This window comes from Otolemur garnettii, unplaced genomic scaffold (genome assembly GCF_000181295.1).
Source record: "Otolemur garnettii isolate 467f Iridium unplaced genomic scaffold, OtoGar3 scaffold00156, whole genome shotgun sequence".
Taxonomy (NCBI): domain Eukaryota; kingdom Metazoa; phylum Chordata; class Mammalia; order Primates; family Galagidae; genus Otolemur; species Otolemur garnettii.
The window spans coordinates 2,011,413-2,030,595 of NW_003852551.1; the positions used below are offsets into that span (position 1 = coordinate 2,011,413).

The window sequence follows — 19,183 nt, forward strand, 5'->3', positions numbered from 1 at the left end:
TGTCTCCCTTGGAAACCTGCATTCCTAGGTTAGGGCCAGAGCAGTTTCCTAGCCTGTCAGAATGGCCACTTCAGGTTGAGAACCTTTCAGGAGAAATAAAGCTCTCCTTTTTCCAAAGTAGAAACCTCGATTTTCTTTTTTTTTTAAGTTAACAGAAACAACTCTAAGGTCACAAGAAATATGTATGCGTTTGCTTTGCCGGAGAAAGGAATGCCTTTGAGGAAGTTTGCTGCTGCAGCTCAGAAGTCTAGTTGCTCAAGGTGTCATCTGAGAATTTAGAAACAGACTTCACTCTAGTGATACAGGGTGTGTGGCGCCCCAGCTTGGGCTACACCAGCCTGCCAGGGAGGACCTGCCTGGCCTTCTGCTTTGCTGCCCCAGGGGTGTTTGTGAGGCAGGATGTGGGGAGGCCAGGGTTGAAGAACCAAGTGCAGCAGAGAGAGGCAAGCGCAGTGGCAGCCTGCAGGTCCCTAGGAAGTTGCATTGCTGCCCATGCCAACCCCAGAACCACCCTGGGACCTAGAGAGCCCTCCTCTGGCTGCGCTGCTACCCTGTGAGGATTTGACAGGCCTAAGGGTGATACAGGGTTCCCCCATTCAGGGCTGAAGAGGGACACACACCACACCACCCCCACCCCCGCATTTCCTAGGCCTGAGCAATTTCATGTAGATTTCCTAGGCCTGGGAATGGTTCATTCACTCTGCCCTCAACAGAAAGGACTGTATTCATCTGTTAGACTTACATACCCCTAGAAATAACCCTGACAAAGTGGGGAGATTTTCTGACTTGGGTCTTTCCCTCTGCCAGGTGCTCTGGTACTTTTTCTGTATTCTTTTATATATAATAAATACTGTCTTACCACTGATCTGTAGTCTGTGGGTTCATTCTTCAAATCCCTAAGACCCAGGACCTACTGAAGAAACAAATTCTGGCAACACTAGGACACATGGAACCCTCTCTTACCCTGCATAAAACCTCCCTTCCTCATCTCTTCCAGAAGACAGATCTGACAACTCTTGCTCTCCTGTCTTGTTCCTTTGGTCAAATGGAATAAAGCTTCCTCTGTCTCCAAGCACTGATGTCATAGTGTTTGACTTGAGCTGCACATGAACTACAAAAGCCCGAATTTGAGGTCTTACAACAAATATAATTACCCTGGGATCAGGGCTTTCTTCCTCTTGTCGCTGAATCTTCGCAATCATCCCAAAGCGAAGCAGTGGAGCTAAGGATCAGGTCCACGGACTCCAGAGCTGGGGTGCTCAACCTAAATGGTTACCAAACTCTTGAGTTTGTGAATTACTTTAGTAAATAAAAGAGAAAATCTAAATTTAAGTACAAGAGCCGGGCACGGTGGCAACACCTATATAATCCCAGCACTCTGGAAGGCCAGGAGACGGGTGAATCGCCAGAGCTCACCAGTTTAAGACCAGCCTGAGCCAGAGCAAGACCTCGTCTCTAAAAATAGTCCTGCCTTGTGGCCAGCGCCTGTAGTCCCAGCTATTTGGGAGGCTGAGGCCAAGGGAATCGCTTAAGCCCAAGAGTTTGAGGTTGCTATGAGCTGTGACGCCACTGCACTCTACCAAGGGCAACAAAGTAAGTCTCAAAATAAATAAATACATATATACATTCATACATATATAAAATAAAATAAAGTACCAAATTACATGGAAGAGGATTTTTCAAAACGTTAAGTAAAAATTTGAAACTAAAATGCTGACATTCCGATTCTTGTAGTTCCCCCCCACGCCCATGGTATTTGGAAATAAACCTTTCTCTTATTAAAAAAAATAATAATAATAAAGTGCTGACGTTCCAACCATCCTTCCAGCCCTAATCACCATCTCCACAGATGGAATATATGTATATGTATCTGTAATTTCATATATTATGTATTACTATATAACAAAATATGTGCCCACACACATATATGAAGGCCCTTAGGATAATTTAGCAGTGGAGAGGTATTTCTTACTCATTTGTTTTTTTTTTTTTTGACACAGAGTCTCACTTTGTCACCCTCGGTAGAGTGCCATGGCGTCACAACTCACAGCAACCTCCAGCTTTTAGGCTTAGGGGATTCTCTTGCCTCAGCCTCCCAAGAAGCTGGGACTATAGGCACCTGCCACAACGCCCAGCTATTTTTTTGTTGCAGTTTGGCCGGGGCTGGGTTTGAACCTGCCACCTTTGGTATATGGGCCGGCGCCCTACTCACTGAGCCACAGGTGCTGCCCTGTTTGGGTTTTTTTTTCTTATCTTCCTACTTTTCCTTCATATTACCTATATTGCTTGTGTACTATAAAAAATGAATGTTATAAAAGTTAACATATAAAATCCTTCTTGACTGAAGAAAAAACCCAAAACATCTGTTAAAATATAAAGTGGGATTATATATATTTTAAATTCATTCTTTTAATTATTTCTAACATTTATTAAGTAATAAGACTGCCCCCAGTCCCTTGCCAAACAAATTTTACCTCTATGTATACAGTACATAAGGCCCCACCCTATCTCTAGACAAAGGTAAAACAAAAAATGCCCCTCTCAGCTAAAACAAGAAGTTCCTCTCCACCCTATTCCACCCCCCTAGGGCCCCAACTTCCTCCAGAAAACCTCCTCCAATATTGTGAGCAGGGGTCCCTCCCTGGGACAGGAAACAAAGAGCAAAGAGGCAGCTTCTGTCACGACCACTTTATTATATCCAGGACATATTGGAGTCCAAACCACCTAGCCCCAGCCCCACTGAACTCCTTCTCATCTCTGGGCCTTTGTACAGGTTTTCCCCCCATGCCTGGAATGCCTTTTCTATTCTGTCTGCAAACTCTGATCTACCCTTCCTAATCCAAGACCCTGAGAGTCCCAGGCAGTCTTGATTATTCCCCCCTCAGTGCTTCCCTTGACCTTAAAGTTTTTGTCATCTGGCATTTTGATCCACAGGGCCCAGCTGGTGGCCTGCCTCTGAGCATAGGCCCAGGAAACACTGAATGGAAAAGTGAATCATGAACCAGGGAGGCAGGAGAGAAGCTGAGAACAGGCTGTGTGGGACACAGAGGCCAGAGCTCGGAGATTTGGAGTTTACTGTCTGAGACAGTGACTGAGGGCATCTGAGGCACTAGATAGGATCCATTTGTGTCTGGCACAATCTTCTACCTGTGGGGGTCTCTGGAGCTCCAACACTGCAGGCTGCAGGCTGCACTGCAAGGGATGGCAAATCCTACATGTATTTTGGTCCTGCCCCTTCCCCATCCACTCATGAAATCTAGAGGTGGGGTGCTGAGGCTTTCCTGCCTCTCAGCCCAAATCTGACTGGGGCCCTAAACTTCACTTCCCATCCCAATAATCTAGAAGCCCAAGTTAGGGTCCGAACCCAAGCTGACACCTAGGCCCGCCCCTGGGAAGTGGAATGGAGGAGCAAGCCAGGGCGACCACTCCCAGGGCAGGAAGCTGGTGCAGGCCCAGGAGTGGACTCCTGCAGCTCCTAGCCAATCTTCAAACCCAAAGATTGGCCAATGCTGCCCCTGGCAGTTGAGGTGTACACAGAGAGTCACCACAGGCCAGACACAAACATCTTTACCAGGACTTGTTCCCATCTGGAGCCAAGCCCAGACCCCTGTCCCCCCACTATACCTCCCTCCCTACCAGCTGCAACCCCCTTCACTTGGTCTTCTGATCAAGTTTGCGCCGTACCAGCTGGCTCAGGAGGAACGCGGTGAGGAAACTGCTGGCCACAGTGAGCAGGAAGAGGCCAGAGAAGTTGTGGGGCCAGTGGGTGTGCAGAGGCTCGTAGATGGGCCGCCGAGACTCATAGTCCAGCGCCACAGCCTCTACCTGAGCCAGTGTGCACAGCACCAAGAAGACATGGAACAGTTGGTGGCCCTGCCCGAAGACGTGGCAGCTGCCTGGGAACCAGCGCTCAGGCATGAAGGTAGAGAAGAAAGCAGCAGCCAGCAGAAAGAATACCACCTGGCACTTGTGGTAGAGAAGGGCCGGGTCATCCATGGCAGGGCCAGGGGACACCAAGATGCGGTGCACTACAGGGCTGATGTCCAGCGCATAGGCCAGTGCCGATGGCACCTCCTGGCAAATGCGGCCCAGCAGGCCTGGTTTCTGGATGAACTTGTTGTAGCAGGAGCCAGTGCAGGACAGCCAGGCAAGAAAGGCAGCCATGGGCAGGAAAAAGGCCTGCACCTTGGCATGCCAAACAGGCTCGATGGCATAGTAGAAGTGCACCAAGGCGCTGCCAAACTGGTACACGGCCACCCCCACATAGTCCAAGAAGAAGAAGCTGTAATGCCAGAACTCAGATTTGGCCTGCAGGAGGTGCGCCACGGCACTGAAGGAGAGGTAGGTGAAGGAGGCCAGGATGATAATAAAGAGGGGCAGTGCATGCGGGTCTCCCCAGAAGTCCACAGTCCTGGCAAACACGGCCAGCCGCAGCAACAGCACCAGGGCTGCCAGTAGGTGGGTCCAGACATTCACCGCCTCATTGTGCTGCTGGAACAGTGTGCAGAAGTAGAAGTACCAGGTCTGATGTAGTGGCCGGTAGCCCACGTAGATGTACGGCTTCCAGAAAAGGGGTGGCACCTCCGCTCGGCCCACCGTGAAGATGGGCTCTAGCTGCACAGATGGCTGAGGCTCCCGGCTGACCTGTCGCAGACTGGGCAGGAGGTGGCTGAGCTTCTGGGCTATGGCCATGGCTGTGGGCCTGGGGAGGGCGCTGGGAGAGAGGCCAGAGCAAGGTCAGGGGTCTGGGGTCCTCCTTCCCACCATGAGCAGCAGCTGGGAGGTGGCATTCTGACGCTCAGGTCTTACCCTCCCTCCCCACACCCTCATCCTTAGGCTGGGTTTAAAAAGAAAGAGGAGTCGTCCTCAGGAAGAGCTGAGCTCTGACCTCATGAGAGCAAAGGTCATTGTTATGTTCCTTGACGGATCCCAAGTACCTAGAACAGTGCCTGACACATGGTAGGTGCTCAATAAATGTTTGAGGAATTAATAAGTTTCCCTGCCTCGGTCATTTCCTTTCCAGTCCAGGCTCCACATTTAAGTGGCCGGGCTGTTTCCTCCTCTAAAGTACAGATGCAGCCATGCGTTCCACGTGAGATGGGGACAGGCCCTCTCAGGCTGTGTTTATGCCACCATCAGCATTCACCTGGTGGCAACAGTGACAGCCTCTACCTATAGCCACTATGGGGACTGGCCCAGGTCACCTGCTGACCCTCTGTCACCCTACATGCTCTGGTCCCTGTTACCTTCTCCAGAGGCCCCATTCCATCTTACTAGGCATTCTTCTTCTTTTTTTTTTTTTTTAAGAGACAGAGTCTCACTTTGTCGCCCTTGGTAGAGTGCCGTGGTGTCACAGCTCATATCAACCTCCAGCTCTTGGGCTTAGGTGATTCTCTTGCCTCAGCCTCCCGACCAAGTAGCTGGGACTACAGGCACCCACCACAATGCCTGGCTATTTTCTTGTTGCAGTTTGGCCAGGGCTGGGTTTGAACCCACCACCCTCAGTATATGGGGCCGGCACCCTGCTCACTGAGCCACAGGCGCCGCCCTCTGCAGCATTCTTGTTCAACCACAGTACACGTCAAATCCAGTCACAGCCTCACCAAACCCCTGGACTGCTGTTGCACATATCTGTAGCTTCACACAAGCTGTTCCCTATGCCTGAGTATTTTCCTCCTCTTGCCTATTAAGAAAATTCCTAATAATCCTCAAACCTGTTTCTTCTGTGATGCTTTCCTGGGCCCCATGAACCTCCTATGATGATCCCTCTACTTGCATGTCTGCCCTCAGTCAGGCCATCCTGTGACCATTATAACACTTCTCATGGGCATTCTAGTTGTTAATGTGAGTTCACAGAGGGCAGGCAGTCTGTCTCATTTTGTGAACCTCTGGTGCTTAGCAAGTAACTGGAGCTCAATGTCTGCTGAAGGAAAGAACAATATAACAGCAGTCTGGTAATGCCGTATACCCTTCAAGGCCCCAGTCAAAGAGCCACTTCTTTCCTGAAAGTCCCTAGCTAACCACTGATTAGCCACACCCACTCTCAAGTTCCTCTCTCCAGCCCCTGCTCTGCTGCCTACAGTTGCTAATTCCAAATTAATCAAATCTAATCCCTCATCCTGGCATTCAAAGCCCTCATTTCCCATGCCACCTCCCTGTGCCATCTTCCTTTCTCTGCACTGAAGTCCTTTAAGGCTAGTATAAGCTGCCACCTCTAGGGGGCCTCCTCATTGCCCCCCAACTTTCCCCTGATCTATGATTTGTTAGACAATTTAGCCTTTACTTTAAAACATACGTTCATTCATTCATTTAGTAAACATTGAGCCCTCCATACCTGTGCTGGAATCGGGGAGGAGGGGAGAGTGGAAAAGGATTTGATTCCCTGTCCTCAGAAACGTCATGATCTGGGCGAAGTTATAGAAAGGAAAACAAATCACAGCAAATACTTACACAGTACTTGCTACAAGCTTCATAACAACCCCGTGAGGTAGATACTATTATTATTCCCATTTTCCGGATAAGGAAACTGAGGTGCGGGGAAGTTAAGTATTGTGCCCACCCACCTTAACCAGGAAGTGGTAGAGGCTTGCACTGAATTCAGTCTGCACTCTTAACCATCACCCTAACTGCCCTTTGCAAGACAAGGTAGCACGCCTAATCACCATTTTACTGTTTTGCATGGCACCAGTTGCATAATTCAAGTTTATCATCATTCATTGTGTCATTCATTAACCCAAATGTCTAATGAAAAACCTGCCAGACAATTCCCTGACTACCTTTCCCCTTCCACTGCCAAATAAATTCTCTCCAGCAAGCTTATTGAACTCAGTGTTCAGATTCATCAGATATCCATGATAACTACCTTTGCCCCAGTCACTGTATGAAACAAAGAGATTCAGGCAGGACAAAACAGTCATGTTCTCTGCCACAAGCTGTGCTGTAATCATCCCCAAAGCAACTCAAATAATTCACATACAATCCAAGTAAATGCACGGTGCTTGCTATGCAAGGCATCAAGATGATCAGTCTCCCTAGCCCATACTCCTCTGGCCTGGTCTGCATTCCTAAGCCTCTGCTGCATTAGGATTCTGGAGTCAGCTCTGGCCCCTGGCCCTTCCTAGTCCAGTGGGGCAGCAGGAATTAGTAAGTCATCACACTACCGCACCAGGGTACAACAGGGAGTAGCACAGGGAGGGTTCTTCTGCTCCCTAGGACAGGTTTTAAGAGCAGACCTTTCTGACGGAGTAATTTATGGGGCCACTTCAGTCTAAGCCCCGCTGCCTGGTTGAGGAGCCAGTGCTGGATTTCTTCATCTCCCTAAGAAACTGGGCTTTGGCCTCAGTAATCCAGCTTCCACACTTGTTCACAAGTTTGTCTTCCCATCTCATGCAGCTCCCTTGTTTTATATTAAACCAGATCCCAGAGATAGGAAGGCCTTCCCCAGAGTTGTCCAAGACAGCAAGGTTTCTATTCCACCATGCACAGACCAGGGAATGATGAAGCCTGATGGTACCCTGTGGACACCAAGTTCCTTCCTGGGTCCCTGTGATCTGTTAAGTCCAGTCTTATGTTTTATGTCCCATTCTTAGAACTGACCAAAGCATAACAGCACATTAAAGACTCTGAGAAGTCCTGCAGCAAAGAAGTCTGCTTAGCTCTGCTGAATCTGCATTTGCCAAGTTTATATGACCAGGGATTCCTTTCCCAGAAACATAATAATCATACTCTAAAGCCAGTTGAAATGTAGTAAGCACTTACTGTATGCTCATTCTATACAGCCTTGTTGCAATTAATTCTCATCACTTGCCTGGGAGGTAGATATTGTTCTGCCCATTTTATTGTTCCAAATAGTGAAATTCAAGAGAGTTTAAGAGCTCCTTACCCAAGGTCAGAGAGGGAGGAAGGAGGAAAGAAGTGAAGCCAAGACTGGACCCTGCTCTCTGACTATATAGTTGAGATTTTCCATTCATAGCCATTCTGCTGCTACCCTGCTATGGTCACATATGTCTGCACCCCGCAGAACGACTTCACAAAAATCCTGGCCTAAAGCAAACAAGCAGGCCTTTTTCTGTGAATGACTTGGCTTCTAGAACTCAGTCTCTCTAAGTTGCCAGTTATCTACCCGCCTCCCAGCTACCTCCTCCGGGGTTGATAGGCTGGCTCACAATCCCCTCCCCAAGACACAGGGGCCTTAAGGACAAAACCCAGAGGCAACAGGATGACAGAGGCCCCAACAAGCTATTTTCTTTAGACTATACCCAGAGGCCCCATTCCATCTTACTAGGTCAATTTTCAGAAATAGTTCCTGTCTCCTAACTCCAAGGAAAGTGACCCTGATCCAGGGAAAAGAAGCAGAGGCAGGATAGAAGATGAGAGTGAGTGTCCAGATGTCACCATCAGGGCATCCTCTGAGTAGTCTGCCTCTGAATAGTATGCCCACCAGGCTACTGGGCCCTGCCTGTTCCAGCAGCTCAGCCCAGCACAGTACATGTCCACGGGCCCCCTCCAAACCTCCCAAGTTGCCTTGGGTACCTGGGGGTTTCCCTCAAGCCTGGGGGCTGATGACTTCTACTGTGGGACTGGGCAGATTCATCAAATGCCAAGCACTGTGTGGCACTTCCAAAGTGAGGGTCACCAGGGGCGTGGCTTCCAGCAACTGGAGGTGTCTTGTGTGATGTCACCAGAGGGTGGGGCTGAAAACAACCTCCCGCACCTCTCTCTTCCCCCTCTCTCCTTGGTTAAACCAGGCTGTGTGCTCTCCCAGCCAGGACTCTGCTGCAGAAAGAAGCTCATCTGGAACCTGAGTGGGGCATGTGGGAAAACTGAGAGGTGGCTGAAAGGTTTGACTTACCCAAGATCACACAGCAAGGCAATAGCAAAGCTGGGCTGGGACCAAGTGTGCAAGGCCTGGTTGACCGAGGTCAGGCGAACTTGGCTGGCTCCTGTCCCCTACTCAGTGGGAATCAGAATGGGAAGAAATTAGAAATAAAGAAGAAAACAGACTCTATAAAAGCTCACAAAGGAGATGGACTTCAGATCCGACAAACCAGGTTTGACTCCTGATTCCATAACATGCTAGTTGTATGACTTTAGACAAGTGACTCACCATATCGGATCCTTAGCTCTCTCATGGAAATTACAATATTATCCACAGCATAGATTGCCACGAAACTAAATTTATTAAAACATTAGCATAGGCTCGGCACCTGTGGCTCAAGCGGCTAAGGCACCAGCCACATATACCTAAGGTGGCAGGTTCGTATCCCCAGCCTGGGCCCGCCAAACAACGATGGCTGCAACCAAAAAATGGCCAGGTGTTGTGGCGGACGCCTGTAGTCCCAGCTACTTGGGAGGCTGAGGCAGGAGACTCGCTTGAGCCCAGGAGTTGGAGGTTGCTGTGAGCATGATGCCATGGCACTCTACCCAGGGGGATAGCTTGAGGCTCCGTCAAAAAAAAAAAAAAAAAATTAGCATAGTTAGCATAGTATAGGGACTCAAAAAATAATTGCTATTATTAATAATAATAATAATGGTAGAATTTGAAATTTCCCTAGCCTGAGAGATTTGCTTAGGGTTGTCTAAAAATCTATCCTCTTTTAGCCCTCAGTAGCCAGTTCCACTGGATTTGGGAAGCCTCAGAAAGTTGATTGTGTCTCCTAAACACATGCCTAATCCCCAGGGGTCTATTTGAGGACCAGGGAAGTTTGGCTAGAATTTGGACTTCTGAGGACACTGACCATACTTAATAATTAAATATTCTCAGCAAAGACCATTCAGAGTACCTGCTTTAGATTCACAGAGCCCTGAAAATTGGCACTTGCCCAAGGTCCAAGAGATGTGAGTGAGCAAGGACATTCCCAGGGGAAGAGGTGTCAACTCCAGGATCTTGGCAGCCCACCCCAGAGTGGGAGGGTGCAGGGAGTGTACTGCCTTAGCAAGTAATCCAAAAGCATGTGCTCTGGCCTGGGCATGTCTTGCAGGAAGGTTGGGAGGCTTCTGTGTTGGCTCCAGTAGGAGTTCCTCTGTCAATCTGAGCAGCAAATTCCTCCCCTTTTTCCTCAACTCAAGATCAATGCTTTTCACCCCCCTTCTCAGCCAAAGCTTTCACCACCACCCCCAGCTCCTCCTGGACAAAAGTTCTCACAACTCACCTGGAGCAAAGAAAAGATCAGGTTGGGGAACAGGGCTTTGGAGAGGGAGAACCCTGGGTTACTCCCATTCCACGGATTTCACTGAGTGCTTACTAGGATATATGCCAGCCACAATGCTACCAGGCTGGGGCACAGGTGGAATGAAGCAGCCAGGTTCCCTGCCCCAGCGCACTTACCCACACAAATGCCTGTGAGCCTGTGTACCTAGGAAGGAGGCCGCCCAGGTGGTGACCCTAGAGAACTGGAAAGAGCTGCTGCCCTAAGTGTAGGCCTCCACCACTCAGCTCCAGCAGAGTATTTCAAGAGAAGCCAGAATCCCCATTTTTATTTCAAGTCTGGGACTTACCAGTTGTGTGACTTTGTAAAAGTCCCTTAACCTCGCTGAGCTTGTTTCCTCAGTTGCAGTCAGAGGAGAAAAAATAGCTACCCTCTTGTAAGTGGGTGAAAGTGAAAGATGTCATGGACACTCGGGGTTGGCTCTGGACTATGCTGAGTCCACGGATTTTGCTGGATTCTCATCCTGCCCAACCACTCAAACCCTGTGTGACTTGGGACAAGTCCCTCCTCCCGTGGCCCTGTCTCTCCAAATGTCAAAGGAGAGAATGAAATCACCAATGACTTCAAAGGGCCCTCAGGCCCTGTGACAATCCAACAGTGTTTACTTTAGGCCTACTATGTGCTGGGCACTGGAACTTTAACACAATCCCCTCTCCAAGACATAGGCCTGAAGGACAAAACCCCAGAACAGTGCAACTTAAAGAGCCATTTAAAGTGCTGCCCTCATAGAACTTACAGTCCAGGAAATCAACACCAAAAGGTATCAATCCCCTGCCCTCTTGGTGCCGATAGCCTCAATAAATTACACCTATTACAAGTATTATATACTTACAATTCCATTCCCTCTCTTGCCTCATTCCTGGCAAGCAAAACATTCACTGTTGCTTTTCTGGGCCCTGATTGTTCAGCATATTCTCTTAAAGATAACTTTATCTCAAAAAAATAAAAAATAAAAAATAAATAAAAAGATAACTTTATCTCGCCATAGAAGGCAAAGTCTAATTCCATTAGCAAAAAGTAATAAGGTCAGGCCAATGTTCACAGTGGGGTTGTCCGAGGTAAACTTTCTCGAGGTGTCCTGATGAGGACGACACTACACGGCAAAGCCTGAAACATTATTAATGGGGCTCATTATTTATAGTGGCTTGCTGTTTAACAAGTGTTTTCACACACTTTTCATCACTCCCTAACAACTCTCTGTATTCACGGATAATACGTGCCCTCTGTATCCAGCCCCAGGGGAAGGATGGCAAAACACATCTGTCTGGCTCCAAAATCAGTATCTCACCCTTCATCCACTGGGGGCAACTTGCAAGCACCCAGCAAGTAGCCACAGACTATTCAGGCAAAGTTTTCATCCCTGGCTGGCTTCCCCATCTCTTAGCAACTGGGTCACCTCCCTCAAAGCAAACCCATGCCTCAACTTGGCTCAGTGTTTTAAAGAAAAAGCCCCACCAAGTCTTCTAAAATTGAACAGAAAGCATTTTTTTTTTCTAACTGTACTTTGGGACTCCATTTATAGTGGAGAAGGTGAGGAGAATGAAATAAATAATTCTTTTTTTTTTCCTTTGAGACAGAGTTGCACTTTGCAGCCCTCGGTAGAGTGCCGTGATATCACAGCTCACACAGCAACCTCAAACTCTTGGGCTTAAGAGATTCTCTTGCCTCAGCCTCCCAAGTAGCTGGGACTACAGGCACCCGCCACAATGCCCGGCTACTTTTTGGTTGCAGTTGTCATTGTTTAGCAGACCCAGGCCAGGCTCAAACCTGCCAGCCTCAGTGTATGTGGCCAGTGCCCTACCCACTGAGCTACGGGTACTACCTGGCTATTTTTTTAGAGATGAGGTCTTGCTCTGGCTCAGGCTGGTCTTGAACTATGAGCTCAGGCAATCCACCCTCCTCAGCCTCCCAGAGTGCTAGGATTACAGGAGTGAGCCACTGTGCCCGGCTGAAATAAATAATTCTTAAAGTCTGTGAAGCTCAGACTCACACTGCTCTGAGGAAGGAGATTCTTTTGGGCCCAGAGAGGTTGGGTGAGCTGACTATAGTCCCTCAGCACAGGGCACAGAAAAGGTACCTAAGCTTCACAGCTGACCAGCAAGGGCCACTCTGGGAAGGGAAACTGAGTCTAGCCAGGGGCAGCTTCCCAACAAGAGGACCCAGAGGTGGCACAAGCCTCATGGTGCAGAAGGCTGGGGCCCTCTTCATAGGAGCTCGGATATGGGAACCTGAGCCATCCACTCAGGAGCATCCACACTGAGAATCTAGGAAACTTTTCAGACTCCAAGACCTTGGCCTGACCTAGCCCCACAGCCTTGGGAGCTGCCCCAGGGAAATCTCTGGGTGCTGTTCAAGCCAGCAGCCTTGAGACTAGTGTGGGATCCCCTCACTTCTCTCACTGTGTGGGAGGAATCTAGTCCCTCCTGACACCAGGGGAGGGGTCCCCATCCCAAGGACCTTGGTCTACTTGGGCCTTTGGAGCAAGAGTCCCTCTTGGCCCCCAGCAGTGCTATTCTTACTGTTCCTGGTTCTGCCAACCAGGACCCCTCACATCACTCAGCTCCACGCGCCTGCTCCCCTTCTTGTCTCATCTAGATTCCTCCTCCAGGAAGCAGCGAGTTCCCTACCTGTCCACCAGGACCACCGTCTTCCCCAGAGTGCCCGTGTCCACTCTCTCACCACTGTTTCCCCTCTGCCCACCTTCAGTATCCCCCAGGGGTGTCCCCCTCTCCACAGCACTTACACGCTGTCTCCCATCCCTCCTCCCGCGTCCTCCCGCATCCTCGCACTCGCCGACCCTCCGGTCCTGAGCCCCCTCTCCTCTGCCTCCTCCCACTCTTCCCAAGATCCCCCCTCTGGCTCGGGTTCTTCCTTCCTGGTCCTGCCTGCGGATCCCCACCCACCCATCCTCTTGCCCTAAGCCTGACCCGGAGGTGCTCCCCTCCAGCGCTACTACCCTGTCCGTCCTCTCCCCACGTCCCCGCGTGCACCCGGCCCCGAGAGTCGCACGGCACTCAGCAGCCCAGCAGCCCAGCCGCGGCCCGCGGGGAGCGCCCCTTTCTGCGTCCAGCCCGGCGCCCGTACCTGTGGCCTGAGCAGAGCCGGGAGCCACCACCTCTGGGACAGCCGGGCTGGCAGATAAAGGGCCTGAGGGCGGCGGGCAGCGGCCCCGCCCCGAGCCGGGGGAGGGCGGGCGGCCTCCTCCTCAGCCTTGGCCTGCAGCCGGGGCGACCCCCAGCCCCCACGCGCCGCCGCGCCGTTGCACAAGCACCTCTCCCGCACCACGCCCGCGTGTTGCACGCACAAGCAGAGGGGTTGCCCGCCCCAGAGTCTCGGGACTTCCTGTTTGTTCAGCCGGGGATGGAGGCCTGGACAGCGGTTGCCCAAGTTCCTTGGGGCCGCAGCTGAGCGAGGTCGCGCTGCTGGAAGACACAGGGACAGAAGCATAAGTTGCAGTTTCTAGGTCCAGCTGACCTGGAGAGAACAGGGAACAGGTGTAGCTGGAGAATGGAGAGCTTCCCAGCCAGAGCCTGCTGTCCAACCCCCATCCGCTCGCAAGGCAGCTTTGGTACCTTCATGTGTCTACTGGGGTGCTCCACCAGCCTTGGGCACCCTGGCTTATTCGAGGTCCCACCCAAACCCCTCCCCTCTGGCAGCTTCTGCCCAGAAGTCTGCCCAGCCAGTGCAGTGTCTGAACCCGATTTAAAACACCCACTCTCTTCTCCCTATTGACACACTTTCCTCCAGGAGTAGAGCAGCCAAGGCCTTCAATAAATATTGGATCAACAATACCACGGGTTGTCGGTTCCTCTGGTGTGCAAAGGCTGGACCAGGCAGAGTGGGGAGACCCCACCAGCTTCTTAGGAGCCCACAGCCTGATGGATGGAGAGCTAAGAGAGAAACTGCTCTGCCCTAGGGGAGCTTTGAGTCCTCTGGGAGAGGCAGTTGTGATGCCTAAATGTGAAGACAGGATCCAAGACCTAATGCTAACCCCAACTCACCATGGGGTCTTGGGCAAATCTCTGGGCCTCAGTTTTATGACCAGTAAAATGGAGATAATACCACCAACCTGCCAAGACTGAATTAAATAAAACATCAACATTGTTTTGTCCACTGCAAAGCACTAAAGGAACGTATATTTCTCTATTATATTATAGTGAAACATGTAATCGTAATGTAGTAGCATGAAACCTGTCTCTCCAACAGGTTCAGACAAACCCGTAGAATTAATTAAATCTCTGTTACATAGATAGGAAAAGTAGCATTGAAAATTTCTCTACAGATATAGGAAATCAAAACAAGTAAAGATATCACGGAAAGGCTGGGCATGGTAGCTCACACCTGTAATCTTAGCATTCTGGGAGGCCGAATGGATGGATTACTTGAGTTCAGGAGTTTGAGATCAGCCTGAGTAAGAGGGAGATCCTGTCTCTACTAAAAATAGAAAAATTAACCAGACATCAGGCCGGGCATCTGTAGTCCCAGCTACTCCTGGGCTGAGGCAAGAGGATGGCTTGAGCCCAGGAGATTTAGGTTGCTGTGAGCTATGATGATGCTATAGCACTCTACTCAGAGTGACAGAGTGAGACTCTTGTCTCAAAAAAAAAAAAAAAAGACTGGGTGGCACCTGTGTCTCAAAGGAGTGGGGCACGGACCCCGCATACCAGAGGTGGTGGGTTCAAACCTGGCCCTGGCCAAAAACTGCAAAAAAAAAGACATTATGGAGGGAAAATAAATAAATAAATATATATATGTGTGTGTGTGTGTGTGTGTGTATGTATGTATATAGTATATCTCTTTTAGTGTGTGTGTTAGAGAATGGGGTTTTACTCTGTTGCCCAGACTGGAGTGTAGTGGTACAATCATAACTCAAAGTAACCTTGAACTCCTAGGCAAAAGCAATCCTCCTGCCTCAGTTTCCGAGTAGCTGGGGCTATAGGCCCCATTAAGCCATTATACCTGGCTCAAGAAAATATTCTATATTCTATCATAGTAAATAAAAATTTAAAAGTGAGAAGGTGACTTGGATTCAGCTTCCATTTTTGGAACACTGGATCTGTGCTGGGCTCATTTTGAAAACTACAGTTACATTCTTGCCACGTGAGCAGTGCACTAAACAGTTTCTATGACTACGTCTTGGATTCAGATAATCCTATAAAGCAGGTACTATAATTAACCCATTTTACAAACTGGGAAACTGTGGATCACAGCAGTGACCAGGAACTTATATATTATTTCATTTGAGCCTCATTCAATCCTTAGAGGCAAGTGTGATGACCCTGTGGGGGGCTAAGAAAACGATACCCCAAAGTGAAACCCTCAAAAGCAGTCTCTCTCTGACCATCTTCTGCCCTCCTGTCTGTTGTCCCTAAGCCATAGTAACTAGACCCCGTCTTTCCCAAGGCTGGTCCAAAAAACCCCTTTTTTCCCAAAGCCAGACATACAGCCTAAAAATATTGCCCTAACCTCCTTGGACCCCTACTTTTTTGTTCAACTACAGTCATAAAGAAATTAAGACCTTCACTCATCACTTGGAAGGGATTGTTGAAACTATTATTATTACTATTACTATTACTGAGACAGAGTTTCACTCTGTTGCCCTCAGTAGACTATCATGGCATCATAGCTCACAGCAGCCTCTGAAGCAATCCTCTTGCCTCAGTCTCCCAAGTAGTTGGGACTACAGGCGCCATCCACAAGAACCAGCTATTTTAAGAAATGGGATTTCACTTTTGCTCAGGCTGTTTCAGATTCCTGAGCTCAAGCAATCCACCTGCTTTGGCCTCCCAGAGTGCTGGGATTATGGGTATGTGCCACTGCCCCCAGCTGAAACAATTTAAAAATAAAATAAGACAATTCCAGAAGGGTCCTACCCCATGACCAGGAAGAAGGAATACTACACAGAGAGGCCAAGAAAAATCTGAACAGACAGACCTTGCTGGGTCTCTCCATTCAATCTATTAGCATGGTATCAAATCCTTTTTGTCCAGTCGTGTCTCTATAGTTGTTCATATTTCTTTAATCTAAACAAAATAATGGACAGTTTCCCTTGTACCTTTGAGTCTTCATTCTGAAGGCTCTGTGTCATGTAAAACTATGATCAAATAAATTTGTTATGCTTTCTTCAACTTGTCTCTGTTTTAGGAGTGTCAGCCATGACCCTTGTGATGGGAGGAAAAGGATTACCCTCTTTCCACTCTTACAACCCCCATTCTATGGATAGAAAAATCAAGGCCCAGGTCAGACAAAGTGGCTCACACCTAGAAACCCAGCACTCTGGGAAGCCACGGTGTGAGAATTACTTGAGGCCAGGAGTATAAGACCAGTGTGGGCAACATAGCAAGACCATGTTTCTACAAAATACTTTTAGAAATTTAAAAATTAGACATGGTGAACCCAGGAGTTAGAGGCTGCAGTGAGTTATGATTGCACTACTGCACTCTAGGTGGGTAACAGAATGAGACCCTGTCTCTAAACAAAATGAAACAAAACAAAACAAAAGAAAGAAAAACTGAGGTCCAGAGAAGAAAGATGATGTGTCCCAGATCACACGGCTCCAAATGTATTCAGGTTCTGGGAAGCAGATGGCAGGTAGGCTTGCAGGAGAGAAGTCACTCCACTGTGAAACTTGAATGTGAATATCTGAGAGCTGAATGATAAAAATAATAAAGGATAGCGAGCAATTATGAATGCAAAGCCCCTTCTATGTTCTGTCATTATCTCAATCAGCTTGAGAGATTGCTGCTTGCCCAGTGCTCAAGGCCACCTAGATGGCTAGGGGCCGATCTGGATCCAAGCCCACTCCACCCCCATGTTCTTCTCTGTCCCATTGGTATATCTGAGGGAAGCTGCGGGCAGGGACTCTTCCTTCTTGTCCCTGTTCAGCTCCAGTTCCTCCCCACACCCAGGCACCTCCCTTCCTCCCTCCCTGGGAAGGGTGATAGCATTCTGGCCATCTTGGCAAGGCCTGATGATACATTGCTCTGGGGGCCCAGAGCCCGGCCACCTGTTAGCTCAGAAACCTGGACCTGGGGGTAACCTAAGCATCATCTGGCCACCTCCCGGGCACCATACTCAGTCCTCAGAGGATCAAGGCCCCAGAAAGACTGGATTCCCAGGCAGACCTGAGTTAAGTACTCAAAGGAATTAAAAGACCTTAAAAGTCAGTCTCAGAGAGGGGAGACTTCAGGAAGAGCTTCAGTAGACCTGAAGTGAGAGAAATGATGAATGTGGTGTCTGAATTTTCTCCAACACCTTATCTTTCCCCCCAAACAAGGTCATCCATTCAGTGGAGGTAGCAGAGCAGTGAAGCACATTGGGTACATTCTGGGCTCACACCACGGCTCTACCCACTCACTAGCCGTGACCTTGTGCACATTGTGTAATCTCTCTGGACATCAGTCTTGTCAATGCCAAACCAGAGTAATAAGACCCACTCCATAGGGTTGGCGTGAGGATGAATGAAATAACACGTTTAATGATGCCTGCTACAATAACTACTCAATGAATGCCAAGTATCATCATTTTATTTCAATTCTTTCCTTTCCCCCTTTGCCAATAAGCAAGAAAAATAAAGGTTTAAGTCCCCAATTTTTTTTTATTTGAGACAGCTTCATTTTGCCCGCTGTAAAGTACTGTGGCGTCATAGCTTGCAGCAACCTCAAACTCTCTTGGGCTCAAGTGATTCTCTTGCCTCAGCCTCCTGAGTAGCTAGAACTACAGGCACCTGTCACAATGCCTGGGTATTTTTCCTATTTTTAGGAGAGATATGGTCCCACTCTTTTTTTTTTTTTAGAGACAGGAGACTCAAGCAGTCCCCCTTGGTAGAGTGCTGTGGCATCACAGCTCACAGCAACCTCCAACTCCTAGGCTCAAGCGAGTCTCCTGCCTCAGCCTTCCGAGTAGCTGGGACCACAGGCGCCCGCCACAATGCCTGGCTATATTTTTTGGTTGCAGCCGTTGTTGTTGTTTGGCAGGCCCGGGCTGGATTTGAACCTACCACCTTGGGTGTACGTGGCTGGCACCTTAGCTACTTGAGCCACAGGCACCGAGCCTGGTCCCACTCTTTACTCAGGCTGGTCTCCAACTCCTGACTTCAGGCAATCTACTCCCCTTGGCCTCCCAGAGTGCTAGGATTATAGGTATGAGCCACCATACCCAGCCTTAAGCCTCCCAATTTTTTTTTTCAAACAGATTCTCACTTTGTTGCCCTCAGTAGAGTTCTGTGGCATCATAGCTCACAGCAACTCATCTCCAACCCATAGCTCACTTCCAACTCTTGGGCTCAAGCAATTCTCGCCTCAGCCTCCCAAGTAGCTGGGACTATAGGTGTCCACCACAACGCCTGGCTATTTTTTTAGAGATGAGGTCTACTCTTGCTCACGGTCTCAAACCTGTGAGCTCAGGCAATCCACCTGCCTCAACCTCCCATAGTGCTAGGATTACAGGTGTGAGCCACTGTGCCTGGCCTAAGTCGCCAAATTCTAAGGTGGTTTGTTACACAGCATTCTTGTAGCCATTCCCACCTCATACAAAGAGCAAAGCCAGGATGCAAACCCAGGGAGTCTGGCTCATGCCCACAACCTCGGCCACACTCAGTGTAGTGGGAATACCCTGGGAGAAGGGACTGATTTCTTTGTTCAAGACAGAATCTCATTCTGTTGTCCAAGCTAGAGTGCTGTGATGTCAGCCTCGCTCACAGTAACATCAGACGCCTAAGCTCAAGTGATCCTCCTGCCTCATCCTCCAGAGTAGCTGGGACCACTGGTACCCACCACAATGCCTCACTAATTTTGTCTGTATTTTTAGTCGTGACAGGGTCTCACTCTTGCTCAGGCTGCTCTCGGACTCCTGAATTCAAGCCTCCTAACTCAGACACCCAAAGTGCTGGGATTACTGGCCTGAGTCACTGATTTCTTTTTTTTTTTTTGAGACGGAGCCTCAAGCTATCCCCCTGGGTAGAGTGCCATGGCATC

The 19,183-nt window shown here is 49.2% G+C and overlaps 1 protein-coding gene across 1 annotated transcript; it reads right to left on the reverse strand.

Annotated features, from left to right (window-relative positions):
• Nucleotides 1-3,549: 3,549 nt before the first annotated feature.
• PAQR7 (progestin and adipoQ receptor family member 7) lies at nt 3,550-9,166 on the reverse strand. Its single transcript, XM_003799779.3, has 2 exons — nt 8,852-9,166; nt 3,550-4,714 (listed from the first exon to the last, which is right to left on the reverse strand). Exon 2 carries the CDS (start codon nt 4,690-4,692, stop codon nt 3,652-3,654), a length of 1,041 nt encoding a protein of 346 aa, XP_003799827.1. The 5' UTR covers nt 4,693-4,714; nt 8,852-9,166; the 3' UTR covers nt 3,550-3,651.
• Between the last annotated feature and the right edge of the window lie 10,017 nt (nt 9,167-19,183).